Below are 19981 nucleotides of genomic sequence, written 5' to 3'. Positions count from 1 at the left end.
AAGTATGGAAACATTAATGTACATGCCTAGCTATCTTTACAGATTTCTAATGGTTCATATTAAAATTCAATTATAGAAATATTTGGCAAACACCTAATAGGTACAAGGTACAAAAATGGCATCAGTATTTACTGTGTAATGTTAAATTCCCATATTCGTGTTGGGAAGTGGGATTTTGGATAATTTGGGGAGTGGGAAGGTATGGGAGGAAAGAAGGGAGAAAGGTAGAGAATAGTAGAAAGCTACTTCCAACTGAAACTTTTTCCTGAAGTTAACTAAATGTTGAATCAAATCATAAACTGACCATAACTCTTTAGCAAGTGTTTGTTGGAAATAAATCATCTCTAAGGACTTGATAACCACCTAGCCAGGCATCACCTGAGTTGGTTTGATGCTTCAAGAGAGACAGCACAGCTGTGCAAAGACACTAATCACACATTCCAGGAGCCTTTAAGAAAAAACAAAACAAAACACCATGCATTTCAAAAAGAAACTATGCTCATGATATAAATCCTTTAAAAGCTTACTTGTTACAGTGATGTTTCAAATGTTTCTTATAACTATCCTCCTGAAACAAGGCATCTGGGTTGCAGCTTGCCAGCCAATCAGCATCTTGCAGCACTGGCTGTGCACTCTGGGCTTTCACTTTCTTTCCCTTCCTTCCCCTTGGCACTGGTGCTGATAAGCCTATAATAATAATAAAAGCTTTTCACCATCCAAATTGCAGTGTCAGAGTCAGATATTTATACTTAAGAGACAGGAAAATGTAGGGTTTATGTTACATCTTTTTAACAGCAGTATGTCACAAAAGGTCTCAGCCAGCTCTTTGCCACCAATGAACCCCAAATAGTACAGTGACACCAACATACCAGAATGATTAACCAAGGCTCGGGTCTGGCCATCAGCTGTTGGAGTGATCAGATCCCAAATGAAGCTTTTGATATTTTCATCTCCTTTGTAATGATGGAGACAGTAGACAAGGATGGTCCGGCAGATGGTTTCCACATCTTGTTCAGTTAGCTGACGTTTATAACGTCCATGTGAAAGGATGTCAGTCCACCGGCCCCAACTGTAGGGAAAAATATTGAGTGTGTTGGTGGTACACTAGCATTTACCTAAGGGGCTTTCATATTAATCTTCATAGGCCAGTACTAATGATATTTTACACAAGGTCAAGTCAGGGAAACCTAGTATCCCAAGAGTTGAGCATTTATTTTACAGAGTGGGCAATAAGTTCACTGCTTGTAAATGCAGCAGTTGAACTACCCTAAAAATAATCAAGTACATATGTCTAACATAGGCCTTTCAAATCAGCTGCAGAGTGGGTTGTTCTAGAACACTAATGGAATCCAGGGATTTGGGAATATATTCTATACTTTGCTCTACTCAAATCAATATTTGTATGTTTTGATGCTGTATAAAACTTTTAGACTAGCAGAATAGATCAAGGTTAGAAGTGGCCACCTAGAAAAGAACAATGCAATAATGAGTATCATGCTATCTTTCCTCAATATATTTCAAAGGGTCATCATGAAAATTAATGAGAAAAACTATAAACTATTTTGAGTTTCTTTCTGAAAAAGGAGTTGCAACCACATAATAAAAGCACCCAATGGTTTTATCATCCATTCCAAAGAAAAATTGAACTCATCAACTCAAATATCCATATTAGGTGGAAGGAAAAAGAATCAAGGAGAAAGAAAGCAATCCCATAGATGCTTATAGAAGTATCCTTTTCAGTACTAGTTGCACCCTCATTCATTCTCCTCAGCTCACTGGTTGAAGCAGGGGGACTGGAATACTCCTTGCTCCCTAATGCCACTTTCAAGTTCTCCCCTTACCTCCATCACTTACTAACTTCCTCTGATATTCAAGCAGTTCATATGGACTACCAATTCAAAATCTTGGTAGCTGTTGTCTACAGACACCCAGGCCATTCACCTTTCTTCCTCAATGAGCTTAGTAAATAAATGGTTCACAATTTTTCTCTCCTCTCTAACTCCTGCCCTCATACTAGGAGGACTCAATTTCCTCCTTCACCTCTGACTCACATGATGAAGTGGCATTATTTCTTACAAAGGCAAACTCCTCTACCTGCTGAAGTGATCCCATCTCATCTCTTCCAACAGATTGCTCCCTTTGCCACTTATTTTTTATCTCTCCCTGTTTACTGGCTTATTTTCACCACCTTGAAATATATCCACATCTCCCATCCTGGGAAAAAAACCCTAAAACCTCACTTGATTCTTCTCTCCCTATTAACTACTGTCCTATATTTCTTTTGCTCTTTGTGGCTAAACTCCTTGCAAAAGTCATCTACAGTAGGTACTTCCAACTTTCTGTCTTCCAATCTTATTATTCCACCAAAATGGATACCTCCAAAGTTACCTAATTACCAAATCCAATGACCTTTCCCCAATCCATATGCCTCTTGACCTCTCTGCAGCTTTTGACACTGTTCATCACCCTCTTAAGTTTTTGGGGTACACTCCTGGTTCCCATTCTATTTACATTCTACTTATACTTCCTTCTGTCTCCTTTGCAGAATCCTTATTCAGATCATACCCTCTAACAATAAGTGTCCCTCAGGATTCTGTCTTAGACACTCTTTTCTCCTCCTTCTATATTACTTCACTTGGTGATCTCATCAGCTCTCATGGATTTAATTACCTTTCCTATGCTAATTATTTTCAAATATACCTATTTTGCCCCAGCCTCTCTGCTGACTTCCAAAATTGCATCTTCAGCTGCCTTTCAGATATCTCTAACTGGATGTTCAATAGACATCTTAAGTTCAGTATGCCCAAAACAGAATTCATTATCTCTACCCACCTCTTATCTTCTGGTAGAGGGCAACACCAGCCTCCTAATCTCTCACTTCTCTCTCCTTTCATATCCAAAGCTGTTGCCAAGGCCAATTGATCTCAGCTTTGCAACACTTCTCAAAACATGTCCTCTTCTCTCCTTTGACACTGCCACCACTCTAATGCAGGCCATCATCACCTCACACCTAGACTAAAGAAATAGCCTGCTATTGGGTCTACCTGTCTCAAGTCTCTCCTCAATCCATCATTCAGCCACCAAAGTGATTTTCAAAGAGCACAGATGCAACCATGTCATTCCCCTAATCAAAAAACTCCAATGGTTTCTTATTTTCTCCAGGATCATATACAAAATGCTCTATTTGGCATTCAAAACCTATGCCCTCTCCATCCCAAATTTCCATTTTTTTACGCTTAATTCCCTGCCACATCCTTTGATCTACAGACATTGGTTTCTTGGCTGTTCCACAAACAAGATAACCCATCTCTTGGCTTTGAATCTTTTCTCTGCCTGTCCCTATGCCTGGAATGCTCTTCCTCCTCAACTTCTCTGACCAACTTTCTTGGTTTCCTTTAACTCTCAACCCAATTCCCATCTTTTACAGGAATTCTCTCCCAACCCCTCTTAATTCTAATGCCTCCCCTTTCTTAATTATTCCCCATTTATCTTGCATATAGCTTGTTTTATATTTATTTCTTTGCATATTGTCTCCTTCATTAAACCATAAACTCCCTGTAAGTAGGAACTATCTTTTGCCTTTTTTTTTATTCACAGCAATTATTAGCACTTGGGGATTTGACTAGAGGTGAATGTGAGGGTTAGGCAAAGGTAGCTCTCCATATGATAGGAAGCAGGTCTGGGTTGCGCAGAACTGCATAATGGATAATTACAGGTAATAAGAAAATCAAAATGTTTAATACAGCTTTGCAACAAATCAGGACTGTTGAAGATCAGAGTAAAGGTGAAAATGCTAATATAAAGGACTCAGAACTTTAGCATGACAGAATTTCAAAGCTAAAAGGGGCCTTTTACAAAATCATCACAGATCTTAGAGCTAGCTGAAAGGTCATTTAGTCCAACTACCTATTTTGGAAACTCAGGGTCAGGGAAATGAAAGGACTAGCACAAGATCACAACATAATAATATCACTTTTATATATTTATTTGTAATGGATTTTTAACAAATTAGTTCATTGCTAGGAATATCACTGTAAGTCTATGTGACAGAGATGAAGTAAGGCTGACACCCACCTTTTCTATATTGAGTTAGCAAGTAAAAAGAAATGCTATGAACAGAACTGAGGGTTTAGTTGGCTGGGATCTTAAGAGGGCAGGGTTAATACAATAATGAAGAGAGATGAAAAGTAACTTATATTTGGTGATAGGATAAAAACAAAACAAACACAGAACCTAAAAAAAGCCAAGGTCTTTCTTCTAATATAAAATATCTTAGGTTTCCCCCTTAAATTCAATGTTCCTGGCTATGATTGCTATTAAACAGATAGGAAAAAAAATAATGCACCTGTTACATAGGAATGTCTTGTAAACCATATCAACAGAATCCATTCTATGGGCCATCAATTAGAAAAAGGAAATGGATGTCATATGCAAAAGCTCTTAAAAAAATAAACTGATTTAAGCTAATATACAATGATCTTCCAAAGAATTTACCCTGCCCTCTATGACATTATCTCTGTAGTGTTGTTTTGGTGACTTGGAAGATACTTCAAAGGAATTTGTTTTTAATATCTTAACACATCTTTTGCAATTAAGAATAGCTATCAATAAAATTAGATTTAATAATATATTATTGATACAATATGGTGAATATAGTTATACATATTTTTTAACATAAGCTTTATTCTTAATATTATTATTAACTAAGGCAGATTCAATAAGAATTTTGTGTTCCTTGCAGTTATTTGCAAATATAAAGCAATAAAAGATTTAAGAACCAAAAAGCATATTGAAAGAATATACTTAGGTACCAGTGATCAGTGAGACTTTTGCTACACTTTCTCTCAATACTGACCACAAGAGTTGATTAGAAATGGTTTCTTACCATTAAAAACCCAGTAACTCTCACAGGACAAACAGACTTTCCCAATACTGTTAATGAGCATCATAGATCATACTTAAGACAATCCTTTAAGGCAGGCAGGACAACTCTCCTCATTTGACATTTTTATATGATGACTTAAATATTATCTAGAGCTTCACAGCTTCCTAGAACTTTATGTATGTTATCTTATTTAAGCCTCATTCAGTGAGATAGATACTATGGTGATTATCCCCATTGTATAAGGACTGAGCAGGTTAAATGATTTGACTGTGGTCACACAACTAAAGGAAGTGTCAGAGGCAGGATCTGAGTCTTTGTCTTTTTTCTTTTTCTTTCTTTTTTTTTTTGAGTTAATGGCAGCTAAAACGCTCCCATTTCAGTTATTTGTCTTTCTAACTTTTAAGCTAAGTGCTCTTGTCTCAAAGCTACCACTCATGTTTTATGACCTTGAACACTGAAATATTTTATTGTACATGTGGATAGATAGAGTGCCAGGACAGGAGTTGGGAGGGCCAGAGTTCAAATCTGAACTCATGTACTTCCTGTGTGACCTTGGGCAAGTCATTTAACCCCAATTACCTAGCCCTTGTTGCTTTTCTGTCTTAGGATGAATACTAAAGCAGAAGGTAAAGGTCTATGTAGACATACATATATTTGCAAATACATATATACATATAAACATACGTGTCAAAATCCAGTCATTTAACCAGTAACTAAGATCTATAAAGAAAAACTTAAAACATTTTATATAGGAAATCAGTTTACTCACCCATAAACCAAAAGATTCTTTTCAACTCTAAAACATTCACTCCTTGCATAACCCTGTGATTTGTCCTGAGGTCTCCGGGGCTTTGTGCTAGGCTTTTCTTCTGAATCACTTTCCAAATCTGAAAATTCCATCAGCTCATCTTCTTTCACAGCACTATAAAGTCTAGTTTGCTTCCTCACTCTTGGAGTGTCAATAACCAGGTTGTTCTGAAACAAAACCAGAAAGAAATGTGAAACTTGTAAAAAACAGTTCCACAGATAAGTGTTTGAATGGGACTTGCACTCACCCGTCCGTTTAAAGCATCAATATCCAACTCAGCTTTTTTAGCCCATTTCTGCCAGAAATTTGGATCATCCAAGGATATATCTGTTCTATTTCCAGATGCAACAAAACTAGCCTGGAGGTTAAAGATAGATATATTAATATCATAGTTCTGTTTAAAAGTTGCTTTTCCTCTACATTTCCTGAATTTAATCATGCATTCAACAAATGAGTAACTGGTTCTGAGCAAAGTCTTGCTTTGACATTATAACAGCAAGTTATCAAGGAAAAACAGTTTTTCTTTACTGTTGCCCAACATCATGAGATCTCATTGTAACAGATTAATTCACACCTTAGCGAATGTAGAGCCCTTCCCTTCAGATTCAATAGTAATGGTGTGTGTCCGCCTCAGAAGAATCTGATCTATATCTTCTTCACAGAACTTAGACCCTTCATCTTCTTCATCCATGAGTGCACCATAAGCACCTTTGCGTAGAAGATCTTCTATTTCTTTCTTAGAAAGCTGCTGCACCTAAAACAAGTAAAAGAACACATTAATACTTTATTTCACAAAGAGATACGGTACAATGAATTCAAACAAAACAAAACATGATACAAATAAATGCTTAACATACTCTGACTAGAAGGTTAATAATAAACAAAGAATCAGTAGAGTTTGGAAAAAAATTTTTTTTACCCCATTTGTAGCATTTTCTCTTCCACTCATGGACTGTAAAACAGCTTTATCCAGGCCAAGCTTTAAGCTTGCCTTGTCAAACATTTCTCTTTCATAAGAGTTTCTTGTGATTAATCTGTAGATTTTCACAGATTTACTTTGTCCTATTCTATGACATCTAGCCTGGGCCTGGAAGAAAAAGAAATTAGTTGGGGGGGAGGCTGGCAGTGAAGAATATTCACTTTCAAGTTAAATAAATAGAATTGATCTAATGAGTTTAGATATGGTTTAGAATGCTAATAACACAAGATGTTATTTATAATGTTTAATACACTTAGCAAAGTAATATAAATTAATTCTTTTGCATAAAGCATATGGAATTACCAGAATTAGATTAGAAAATTTTAAGTAATTGATCTAGTACTTATCTACTTTACATATTATTTATTCTCTTTATATTTATTTAGTATAGTTTATATATTAATTTATTTAGCATATGTACATATTTAGTATATATGTTCAGTATACATACACACATATAAATATACTTATCCTTACTGTTAGAATATGAACTTCCTACAAACAGGAATTGTTTTATTCACTGTATCATCTCAGATGTCCCTTAATAAATGCTTGTTAATTGATCTTTTGGACTAAGGATCAAAACAGCTGATTGCTGTTTTTTTTAAAAAGTCAGCAAGAATTCTCTCCTGTGTTTACCTGAAGATCATTTTGGGGATTCCAGTCTGAATCAAAGATGATGCAGGTATCAGCAGCAGTCAGATTAATGCCCAAACCTCCTGCCCTTGTACACAGGAGGAAAACAAATCTATCAGAGTCAGGCCTAGAAAATCTGTCGATAGCTGCCTGACGAAGGTTGCCTCTTACTCTGCCATCAATTCTTTCATATGGGTACCTGAAATAGATGAATATTACAAGAAGGTCTGGCAGGTCATTTTGTGTTTCTTTAAAATCATCATTCTCCTCAAGCGAATGCAAATTAGATATTCATGCTCTTCAGTATGATAGACATGTTTATTTACTAGCAGAATAATAACATGTAAATTCATAATATGTTTGGACAAAATCCATATTATGTTTGAGCTATAAGGAATTTTAAAGATCATTTTGTCCAACTCTCTCATTTTATAGATAATGAAACCAGAACTTTTTTCTCTGCAATAGTGGTTATCATTTTTCTTCATTTAAAAAATTAATAAATATACCGCCTTCCTACTCCTTTCTTGAAAATAATTTTCCCCTTTCAGTGTAATATTTAATAATTCTACTGACTCAATATCGTAAGAATTATATAAATCAACTCAAATGTCATTTGTATTCTTGGTACAAAATATTTCTCAACTTCTGCATTCGAAAATAAAAAAGATGAAAATGATGAATGAACTGAGGGAGAGCCCAATAATGTACAGAAAGTACCATATTGAAGTCATTATGCAGAATACAATTAAAGAGGAATACCATATACTTCTTTAGCTATGTGAGTTTCCCATCCTACCCGGGTACACTCAGATTTCAATTAGATCACTGATATAAAACTAACTTTATAATGGTTCAATTTTCACTCCATTTAGCATATTTGTTACTTACAAGTTAACTACTCAAACTCTTGTAAAAAAAGTTAATATAACTGTAAGTTTATTACTATTTCATTTTTATTATTACACTGTTGCCCTTACCGTCTTTGAATGAGGTAGTCTTCCAGTATGTCCAAGCAGCGCACCATCTGGGAAAAGATAAGCACCCTGTGGCCACCAGCCTTCAGTTTTGGCAGCAGCTTGTCAATCAGCACTAGCTTGCCAGCAGCCTGGATCATTGCCTGGAGCTGAAAATCTGGAGAGTCTGCATTGTGTGTTTCTTTAAACTCTTCCAAAATTTTCTCTTCAGCACCTGCAGAGATTGGACAGCATTACGAGAATACTGTAAAAGGTTTTTATTACTAAAAACAATGAATTTGCTTTCAAGACTTGATGCAAGCTGTAGGAATAGCATAAGTTCTACACTCATATTTATGAACAAGAATACACCAACTTACTCATAGCTAAGTCTATGCAAAAATATAAATGCACAGAAGGGATCAAAGTTTTAAGTATAACACGTTTGAAGGAAAAAGACATTTTTCCAACAAACAAGTGTTTGCTGTCTATAATAACTGAATTTCAACAACAGACTGTCAAGCCAGAAGTGGCAGAAACAAGCCAATGGGCCAGATACCTACTGAAATTTTGGAAGCTAAATTGTTAAAGAAATGAAGAAATGTTTACTAGCTGAACACAAACACAAACAACCAAAATATGTTCTAGGATTAAGAAAATGACATTTTAAAAACTGGAGTACAAGTATGGCAATATTAGTCTATCAACACATATTAATATAGCCATTGCCAAAATCAATTCAAAGCAAATTTCGTATCTCTAGGTTATTCAACACTTTTTATTTTAAAAAATTTACCTCTAAGAATTTTCTTTTTGATATTTTTTCCCCAGTAGCCAAGAAAAAAAAAATGCTGTCTATAATTATCCAAAGCCCTTTTATTTACATGGCTGAAAATATTTCATATAAAACTCTTAAGCTTTAATTCCTCCTCACCCATACAAATCATATTTGGAATTTATTTTTGAGGTATTACAAATGTATAAAAGAATGTATTTTCTTTCTCCAAAACAGTCTTTTGTTTGATGGATTATTTAGACAGTAGCAAACAAAGCTTTCTAAACTGCTAGGGAATTTCAACTAAAAATTATAAAGCCCTGGTCTGGTCTCTGATAATCTTTATGAGGTAAATATGGCAGAGTCTTTTTTTTTTAATAAAACCCCTTACCTTCCGTCATGGAGTCAATACTGTGTATTGGCTCCAAGGCAGAAGAGTGGTAAGGGCTAGGCAATGGGGGTCAAGTGACTTGCCCAGGGTCACACAGCTGGGAAGTGTCTGAGGTCAGATTTGAACGTAGGACCACCCGTCTCTAGGCCTAGCTCTCAACACACTGAGCTACCCAGCTGCCCCCTATGGCAGAGCCATATACATTGTGTATATGTGGTAAATATGGCATAACTAACTATAAATGTTAGCCCACTGAAAGGTAACTAGTAGAAATTAACTCATGTCATGATCTTATTTACAAATATGTTAATAATTTTTTTGATTGAGAACCAGAAACACTAAAAGTTTCTAGAGAACAATAACTTTTCTTCTCCTGATGAACATTTAAAAATTAAAATAAAGGGTGTTTAAAAATATGGGGGGCGGGGGGGAGCTGGGTGGCTCAGTGTATTGAGAGCCAGGCCCAGATATGGGAGATCCTGGGTTCAAATCTGCCCTCAGACACTTCCTATCTGTGTAACCTTGGGCAAACTGCTTGACCCCCATTGCCTAGCCCTTACCACTCTCCTGCCTTAGAACCAATACAAAGTACATAGTATTAGTTCTAAGACAGACGGTAAAGGTTTAAAAAAAAAAAACAGGGTGGTTTTTAAGCTTTAATAGTTTAAATAATAGATGGATAGACAAAAGAAAGGGTTTCTGGCAAAAAAAGAAAAAAGTTTTAACAAAGAAGATATTTCTCTTCCCTTTACTGCCCCACTACAATAACTATAGTGTTTTAGGGTCTCACAAAACTTTGTCAATAGGGCAGTATAAAAATAAATAATGCAGTTACTTTAACAATAGAAAAGATGAAAAGGTAGTTGAAATCTAATGAATCAATATTTATTAAATATCTTCTATGCACCAGGCACTGTATTAAGCATTGGGGGGAACATGTTTCATATTTTTAAAGTATTAATTCTAGAAATTTAGGTTCTAGACCATGGAAACTATATAAGATACATTTAATGTAAATATAATCAATACAAATAACAATATTGTGTTAAACAGATTCATCTTACTTTTCTTTTTGTTTATTGAGACTGGAAAAGAAAGAATATCTCTGCTTTTTAAATTTTACAAATATTTTTCAAATTAAAATCAAGTGTTTCAAAGAAAAAAGTGGAAAATATTTTATAACCATATGTATCACATGAATAAACTATTTTAAAAGTAAACTATTATATCTGATAATGAGAACTAAGAATAATCATTTCAATTAAAAAAATAAATCCAGGTTCTTGTGGAACTTTAACTGGTATAAGGATAGGATTTTCTAAAACATCCTCACCAAACAAATCAGTATTTATTGTTACTCATGTTATGACCTGAAATTTATAATATTGGGTAATGTTAACAGATAATTGTCATAGTCAACTTTTTGTTAAGCCATGGTACAATGGGAAAAGAGCTACAACCGTGGGATATAGAGAGATGGATTCTACACCTGGTTCTACCTCTTAAGATGTCTGACCCTGAGCAAGTTACCTCTCTGAGCTTCAGTTTCCTTATCTATAGAATGAGGATAAAAAAATACTTTTATTAACTACCTAGCAGAGTTATTATAATCAGGGAAATAATGAATGTAACAAATTTTATAATGCCCTACATAAATGACAGCTATTCTTGTCTTGCAATGAAGGATTGGCCCTCATACGGAATATGGAGAAAAACGACTAAAAACATGAATGGGAAATTGAGCTACAAATGGCCATATACAAATGGCCATAAGGGCACCTATGTGGTGCAGGGGATAGAGTACTGGGTCTGAAGTCAGTCAGACCTAAGTTCAAATCTGGTCTCTCATGTTTACTAGCTGTGCGACCATGGGCAAGTCATTTAACACTGATTGCCTCAATTTCCTCATCTGGAACTGGAGAAAAAAATGGCAAACTACTCCAATATCTTTGCCAAGAAAACCCTAAATGGAGTCGTGAAGAGTTGTACACCACTGAAACAACTAAACATACATATATAGCATATAAGACTTTTAAAACAGTTTATATAAATCTATTAAATTTATATATATACATATAATGCTACATCATATATAGAATGTGATTTATATGGAATACTTTCTGGTATTTCTAAATCTCTGTGCTTTAATATAGCTTTGATTAAAGCTGTATCTACTGGTACTAGAATTCTGTATATCAAATTTTATTTGAATTAGTAAAGCATCCTCTGTGGATTAGAGGTTTGGGTTTTTTTTGGTCAGACAGATGGTTTATTATAGATATTTAACTAGTATACAAAAGTCATCAACAGAGATGATTTGCAGATCACCTGAAAAGTGAGCACAACTTCTCTGTGTAAGACATTCCAATTTTTACTATTTCCCTCTATAATCTTACTTAGTCTCTTTGGTGGATATAGAAAAACAGATGGCAACTATACAAGGAGGAAGGAAGGGGGCAACTTTTGAGAAAGAAGAAATCCTAGGGCAGGGTCTTGAGTGAAGGGAGAGGAACAGTGATATGAATAGAAAAGGTTGGTGGACAGCATTAATGGGGTTGAAGAGCTTTAGAAAAAAATGGAGGAAAGGAGAGTAGTATGATATAAGATAAAGCTAGATGGGTTAGAGTGGAATTATGTTTTGGATGACTGAATAATAGAGTCAGAGTTTTAAGTAATAGAGCTATTGTTAAAAAGTACTTGAAAAGCAAATCAATTACATTTTAGAAAATGCTAATAATAAGGTGCCCAAAATATCATATATATCTTCTCTCCAGATATGTGCCTAAGGACTGCATTTGTTAGACCAGGGGTTCCCTTAGGAATTATAACAAGGGGACCTTGAATTCTCTATATACAGAAGGCTTTATCACTTTGATCCATATTTAGCTTTGACAAAATATGCAATATGGTTTAATATAATAAAGAATTAGGCATTCTATAAATTGAATAAATACATCTAGCATGTCACTGTTTTTCAAATGTATATAGATGCCTCTGTGATTAGTAAATACAAATTACTTAATTCATAGCATGTGTTATTATATATTTCCTTAATCAACAGTTTAATAATGCAATTATTATCACACTGAAGATCTAGGTCTAGGAAAACTTCTAATACTAAAAAGGAGTCTTCAGGCTTAAAAAGAGTTAGGAACTATTAATTTAGACCACAATTTCCTAGTATACATATATACTTGAAGTACACAATAAATAAACATTTGATAACTTGGTTGTAAAAAAAGATGAGCTAATCCTCCCAAGTGTAGAGAAAATCATGGTGATTGTCAGAGAATTCTTAGTGCAGTCACTAAGTATTGAAGCTACTAAATGGGGAGGCAAAGCAGTATAAGTCAGTCAAGTTATTAAGCACCTACTATGTGCCAGGAATTGTGCTAAACACCAGAGATAAAAAGAAAAGAAAAACAAAAATCATGATCTCAGAGATCATAGACAACAGCATACAAACAATGTTTGTACAAGCAAGATAAATTCAGTATAATCTCAGAAAGAAGGCACTAAGATTAAGGAGGACTGGGGGTTAAAGACTTCTTGAAGGTGGGAGAAGAAGGCAAAGACTTGAAAGAGGTTGGGAAAGGTAGGAGGCAGAGTTGAAGAAAGAGAATTCTAGGCATGGGAGAAAGTCAATGAAAATCCGGGGAGGGAGGGAGAGGGGGGGGGAGGTGGAGAGGGAGGGAGGGAGGGAGGGAGGGAGGGAGGGAGGGAGGGAGGGAGGGAGGGGGAGAGAGAGAGAGAGAGAGAGAGAGAGAGAGAGAGAGAGAGAGAGAGAGAGAGAGAGAGAGAGAGAGAGAGAGAGAGAGAGAGAGAGAGAGAGAGAGAGAGAGAGAGAAATCCAGTGCCACTGAATCGGAGTGTGTGGAGGAGAGGAAGCTGTAAGAAGACTGAACAAGAGAGGAAAGGTTGTAAAGGGTTTGAAAAGCCAAAATGAGGATTTAATATTTAATTCTGGAGGTAGCAGGTAGCCCTGTGAGTTTATTGAATAGGAGAGAGCAGAGTCACCAAAAAAAAAAACAAAACTAGAGAAAAGAGTTTCATGAAAATGATTATAGACAGTGTCTGAGGCTGTCTGAGGGGACAAGAAGGATGAGGATTAAGACTACTGCCATTAGATGTGGCTATTAAGAGACCACTAATGATTTTGGAGAGAGCAGTTTTGATGGAATGATGAAGTCAGGAAAAAGCCTCAAAAGAGTAAAAAAGACAGGAAGAAGAGAGGAAGTGGAAGCATAGATAGATGGCAAGGGAAAGTTGTTGCTATCATCTGTAGTTAAGTCAACAAGACAGTCAGAAAAGCTCAAGCATTAAGAGATGCATAGGATATAGAATGGGGGAGAGGTTGAAGTCCTGCTATATTCTAATCTGGCCTGACCACATCTGAAGAAATGGTTTAGCTTTAGGTGTCAAATTTGAGTCAGGATATTAACAACTTTTACCCATGATAGTGAAGTAACTTGATGTCATGAAATAAGAGGACTGGACAAAGGAGAAGAGGACAGAGAGAATGAAAGAAAGAAAGATGTAAGAGAGACAGGATGACTGTCTTCAGGTATATGAAGACTTATGATGTGGGAAAAAGTTATTTGTTTTGTTTGTTTTGGGTTTTTTTGTCCCCAGAACACAGAGCTGGCAGCAATGGATGAAAGTAAGGGAAAAGCTGCTTTTAGCTTAACATAAGGAAATACAGTCAGTTTGCAACTTCTGCAAAGGTAACATTCCCACAAGCAACAAAACTGTATTCTTTCCATAGATACTGCTGAAAATAAACTTTCTGCATATTAACTCTAATAATATACACTTTGCCTAACATAGCAACCATGAAATAACCCATAACATTCAGAGGAAAGGAGAAAGCAACACTGAATAGGAAGGGGAGGGGCCATGGCTGGTATATCAGAAGAACCCTGAGGTTAAAAAGGGAAAAGGGCAACCTGCCATCTCTAATCTCCCTTTTGGCTCAGTGGTTGAACTGTTCCCTGATGAAAAACACATGCCTTGGTGGCAGTGATAGTGGGGGAGTTCCAGATGGTGATGGGGCAGGGATGATCGCCATCTCATTTACCTACAAACTTAAGAGGCTTTTCCATTTTTTCAATTCCTTCACTGCATACTTAAGAACTTACTTTAGCACTTTCTGACGTAGATTCACAAATAATTTTAATATCTTCCTCTTTTGTGGATATCATAAATTGGTGATTTGTTAACATCAAATGAATGAGTGACAGCAGCTGAAGACATTCTAGTATGAAATTTATCTAACACCCTTATTTTCTCACTAAGCTGCATCACTGACTTTGTGTGCTTGGGCTTAGAGACCAAAGGACTTTTACTAAACTTTGGAGATATAATTGCTACACAAAACTTGAGTTTTAAAGGCAAACAATTAAAATGTGCAATGAATGCATAGGGAGATCTCTCTCTCTCTCTCTCTCTGTATGTGTCATCTCAAATCACTAGATTGCAAACTTCTCAAGGGCAGGGGTGGTTTCACATTTCTTGGTATCTAGCACCTAGCACAACGTATGGCAAAAAAACAAGAGTTTAATAAATACTTATCTATTAAGTGATTGATGAAGATCTAGGAAAGGAGACAAGCCAGAGGAGTAGGAGGAGAAACAAAACAGAGAGTATTCAGAAATAAAGGGTGGTCAATCATGTTAAATATTGCAGGTGGATCAAGAAAAAAAGATGATTATTGGATTTTGCTATTAAGAGATAACAGGTAACCAGAGAAAGCAGCTTCAGCTGAATGATGAGGACAGAAGTCAAAATATAAAGTAGCAGCAATGGGTGTGAATCACTTTTTCTAGGAGTTTAAATGTGAAAGATAAAAGTTAATTTCAGGGGATAGCAGAGTAAAACAAAGGGTCTTTTTTCCTTTTTTTTATGGAAAAGGGAGAGGTAGGCTTATATAAAGGCAACAGGGAAGAAATCAGTTGATTCAGAAACTGATTCTAAATAAAGAATATAACTGCAGCAACAAATTGCCAAAAGACACAGGAGGGCAAGGGGTCAAGAGTATAAGTAAAGAAGAAAGGCTACATCATCATCAGAGATTGAAATAAAGGAGCAAAAATTGAGGGATCATATCTAAGGGCTTTGAGACCTAGAATGGAGAAGAGGGATAGTGTGTGCTATCCATGATAACTGTACCAAAATATGTTGACAATTTCCCCTAACTAGATTTTCCAATTGATCCTCCTGCTCTCCAAACCCACTACCTGGGTTCAGGAGCTCATTTTATCTTTTATTCAGATTACTGTAGTTAGATCTTGTCCTAGACCTGGATCCAGACTAATCAATTCCTGACTGCTTAACCTACATTCATATTATTATCCTCCTAACCTATGCTACATCCTGCCAACCAAGAGGAATCTTCTTAAAGAACAAGTCATTCAAAAGTTTAATAAAAATTAACTTAAAGAAAAAAAGGCTCAAAAAGAAGTTACCTCACAAAGACCTGGTGTGACAAATAATCTTATCTCCATCTTCTGAAGAAATTAAAAGTTTTGAATGTTAAAAGAGACTGACACAAACTCACATACTATAAGGGCAGAACTTAAAATCCAAGCTTCTTTATTCTTCAATGAGTGTTGCCCTTCTCAACAATTTTCAATAACTTCATTTCTGAATGGATATGGTCTAAACTCTTGAGCTTGCCGTTTGAGTTATTTCATTTTTAGGCCTTAACCAATCTTTTTCAATCTATTTCTCACTATGTTCTTATTCATATAGCCAAAGTGTAGCATTTTTAGTTGCCAAATAACTCCCATGCTTTCTTAATTTCACTGTCTCTAGCTAAATAATCCCCTCTACCCCTCCAGATTCTCTGAGTTCAATTTATATGCTGAAATCTTTTTTATCCTTTAAGAACTAGTTCAAATGCCACCATCTCAATTCAGTTTAGTCTAATTAAACAAAACATTTGTTAAACATATACTAAGTTTATGATGCTAAGGATTAAAATATGAGTAAGGCTAAGTCTTCCCTGATCACCCCAACTAGACATATTTGTTTCTTTCCCCCAAGACAGTAAACCTCTTATTTGTATCTTTTTTGGCACTAAACATACTACCTTTTAGTGTAGTTTTCTGAATACATTGTTGATGGAAACAGGGGAGTAATAGAGAAAGATGCTAGATTTGAAGTCAGAAGTCTTGAGATTGAGTCCTGACTCTGATTTATCACCTGTGTGAAATTGGGAAAGTTATTTAACCTCTCTAGACTTCAGTTTCTTTAACTTGAACACAAAATGGCTGGGTTAGATAACTTTTAAAGTCTTTTCTAGCTCTAAATCCACAATCCTATTATTCCCTAAATTGCAAGTTCTCTGAGGGAAGGGGATGCATATCCTTGGTCTTTTAATTCTCAGTACTTTGAACATTGTATGTAATAAATATATATTAGTTGAAAGGATATGGTACCTGAAAATCTGTGTGAGGGAAAATGAAAATTCCCATTAAGTCATTAATAATTCTGACACAAAATAGTTTCATACCAAAGTTATAAGTTATTCTCTTCATTCAAAGGGAAATGCTATTCTAGGGATGCCCCATTTGTCAGCATCCTTCCAGCAACAGAAAATCCTCAAGGATGTATTCCCAGCATAAAATATTTGGGAACAGTTCCAATGCTCTCTCTTCTTTTCAAAGTTTTTATCCAATTCTTCTGACTAAATCAGGATAATTACTTCAATTAGGTGCTGATCTCCCTTTAACATCTTTGAGTTTCCTAATATACTCTGCCAAGGAGATTTGCTCATCTCCTTTTGAGCTAAGATGCTGTGCCAAAGAATCAGCTGTGTCTACAGCCATCAAGAGGAGTTAGCCAAGGAGCAAAGGCCAGCTGATGGTGCCAGTCACCATTCAAAAGTAGTTTAAAATCATAGCATTTTCAATGCAATGAACATTCAACAGGTACACAGTATTTTGACAAGAATCAAATAAGATCTAAATAGGTAAGCTTACCATTGATAAGGTATGGATGATTGCAGCATTTTCTCAATTCCATCATAGTGTTTAAAAGGTTAGGGACATTGGCCTGACCACCCCCCTTGGAGAGAAATGTGAAATTCTTCTCCAGGATGGCACGATAATATTTCTTTTGAATATTGGTTAATTCAACTTCAATAATGGTTTCTTCTTTGGGGGCCAAATTCTTCTCTACATCCTCCTTGAGGCGTCGTAACATCATTGGCTTCAGAATAGCTTGAAGCTTTTGCACCTAAAAAAACCCCAAACACAACATACTTTTGGCAAATGAGTGCATAATGATTTAACTCACATATTAAAACTACCTTCCCAGAGGAAATACTTGCTAGACATTTTTTCTTTCCTAACCCTTCCTATCATCCTTTTCATTACTGACACCTATGAAAGTTGAATAGTTCAATTCACAAAAAAGATTTCATTACCTGAAATTTTCTCCATTAATTTTGTATATATCATGTACACACACAGTTTTTACATAGTGTCTTCCACATTAGAATGTACATTATTTGAAGGGAGGATCCATGTTTTAATGTTCCTTTTTAGCCCCAGCACTTAGCATAGGGTGGCTGGTACAGCTAGTGCTTAAGAAATGTTTATTGACTCTATATGTCTCCTATTCAGTTCTGAATTTCATTTTCCATCATCAGCTCTTCTCAATCTTGAATCCATGGAAAACTTTGCCCCATGCTAGCTGTCCTTTGTTGGCCATTCTCCCTTCTATCAGCTTTTCAGCATCTTCTTGTGTGTTGTTTTCTCTCATTAGAGTGGAAGCTTCTTAAGGGCAGAGATTGTTTCTATTTCTTCTTTATATTCCCAGTGCTTAGCACACTGTCTGGCATATAGTAGGTGCTTAATAAATATTTATTGAATTATAACTAAATAACATTAAAAACTTAAGAAAAATAACCCTATATCAATCAAAGCTTCCTATTTGCCTTTGGCCATAATAATAGTAGGGACAAAGGCTTAAGATCACACAAGAAGCACTGGATACTTTCAGTTGGAAGAGTGTCTTAGCTCTCTTCTGCTGCTGAGTAATTACTAAAGTAAAAAACTTTCTCAAGAGGAGGAGGATGTGACTTCTAAACTCCTACTTTCTATCTTTCCATTTGCCTACTGATGAAAAAAATATTCTACACAATGAGCTGCATAAATTGAAATATTCCTCAAATATTTTGGCACCCAGGCAAATTAAAGAAAATTAAACAAAAAACAAAATGAGAAAAAAAACCTAAAAATCAACATGATGACAAAGAGAATTTGAGCTTGAAGTAAAGTTTACAGTAACTTTGCAAATGGAGGTAGTCTAATAAATGTATAGGATTTTCAAGAATGTAAGCATAGTAATACTAGACTTATCAAGCACAGTTAAACTTAAAAACCTCTAATTTCTAGGAGTAGCCAACAAACCTTGAAATAAGCATAAAAATTTCACAGAGCCCATATATTTTATTCAGCCCCCTTTCCTACACATAGTAATTTACTATGTTGTTTCTTCTGCAGAATCTTCATGTCTGACTTAATCTAAATGAATAGGCAGTTTAACAGTATAAACTGAAAAGCAAGAGGAAAGGTGGCAAGAAGACCAAAGTAGTGAGATGATGAGGCAGAGTGAGTTAACAGAGGCAGCAGAAATCGAGTCTAGGTATAAATATCTCACATTAAAATGAAACACATTTTATAGGCCATGCATTCACAATAAATAGCAAGATCTGGTCTGAGATTATTTAGCATAGGAGCAGATAGTCCTCAAAAACCCCAATAATCCTTGAGAGTATCACTGAAGGGAAGAGAAAGATGATCTACCAATTAATGCAAACTCAGGGAATTTAGCAGAAGACAGAGGTTAACTTGCCACACAGCAGGACATCACTGTCCAACAACAAAGTGCACTAAATATTTATGATGATGACCTTTATTAATCAATAAAATAATAAAGTCACAAGGGTGTGAAAAATATTTAAGAAAAATTTCCATCTAAAAGAATGAAAACAATTTTTTTTTTGCATTTCAAAAATTTCAATTATCTAAAATATTTACTGACAAAACCAATACCCTTTTCATCTCATATTGCTATTCCTGGCATAGACATTCTATTGTTTGTTTTAATTGACATCTTTTTTAAAACCATCATTTATGGATATAAATTTACTCAATAAACTGCCTCAATAAGCTTGGAACAAAGATTCAAAAAGAAAAGTAGGTGAAAAAAGTTCAGCTAAATTAATCAAACATAAACCAAGGCTAACTATAGGCAGTGTACTACAGAATGCCCTATTTTTGAAAAAAAGAGTGAGGTCTAGTACTGACTTTATTTGTTTGTTCCTTATGTCCCCCCAATTTAGCTATAGCTCTATTTTTTAATTTTTAGCCCCAAATTCTCTCCCTCCCTCTATCCTTTTCCCCACCCACTGCAAAGGAAGAAATATACTATCCTTTATACAAGTGATGTCATGGCACAGTCTTTTTTTTTTAAACAATCATAATTCATTTTTAACATTCTTTTTCTTCAGTTTTGAGTTCCAAATGCTTTCCTTCCCTCCAG

At 35.4% G+C, this 19981-nt stretch overlaps 1 protein-coding gene across 8 annotated transcripts in view; it reads right to left on the bottom strand.

Annotated features, from left to right (window-relative positions):
* CHD7 (chromodomain helicase DNA binding protein 7) overlaps positions 1-19981 on the bottom strand; it is a 241360-nt gene that overhangs the window by 18512 nt on the left and 202867 nt on the right. For all 8 annotated transcript variants that reach the window (XM_056823954.1, XM_056823960.1, XM_056823961.1 and 5 more), the window contains exons 15-23: positions 17413-17668; positions 8289-8499; positions 7312-7507; positions 6613-6780; positions 6268-6447; positions 5941-6051; positions 5655-5860; positions 870-1069; positions 528-687 (exon numbers count right to left, since the gene is read on the bottom strand). In XM_056823954.1, the coding sequence (XP_056679932.1) occupies positions 528-687; positions 870-1069; positions 5655-5860; positions 5941-6051; positions 6268-6447; positions 6613-6780; positions 7312-7507; positions 8289-8499; positions 17413-17668 (1688 nt within the window). The remainder of the gene's footprint in view (positions 1-527; positions 688-869; positions 1070-5654; positions 5861-5940; positions 6052-6267; positions 6448-6612; positions 6781-7311; positions 7508-8288; positions 8500-17412; positions 17669-19981) is intronic.

Source organism: Monodelphis domestica, chromosome 3 (genome assembly GCF_027887165.1).
Source record: "Monodelphis domestica isolate mMonDom1 chromosome 3, mMonDom1.pri, whole genome shotgun sequence".
In the NCBI taxonomy this organism is placed as follows: Eukaryota; Metazoa; Chordata; class Mammalia; order Didelphimorphia; family Didelphidae; genus Monodelphis; species Monodelphis domestica.
Note: the sequence above shows the minus strand (reverse complement) of the source record. Positions and strands in the feature narration are given on the sequence as shown.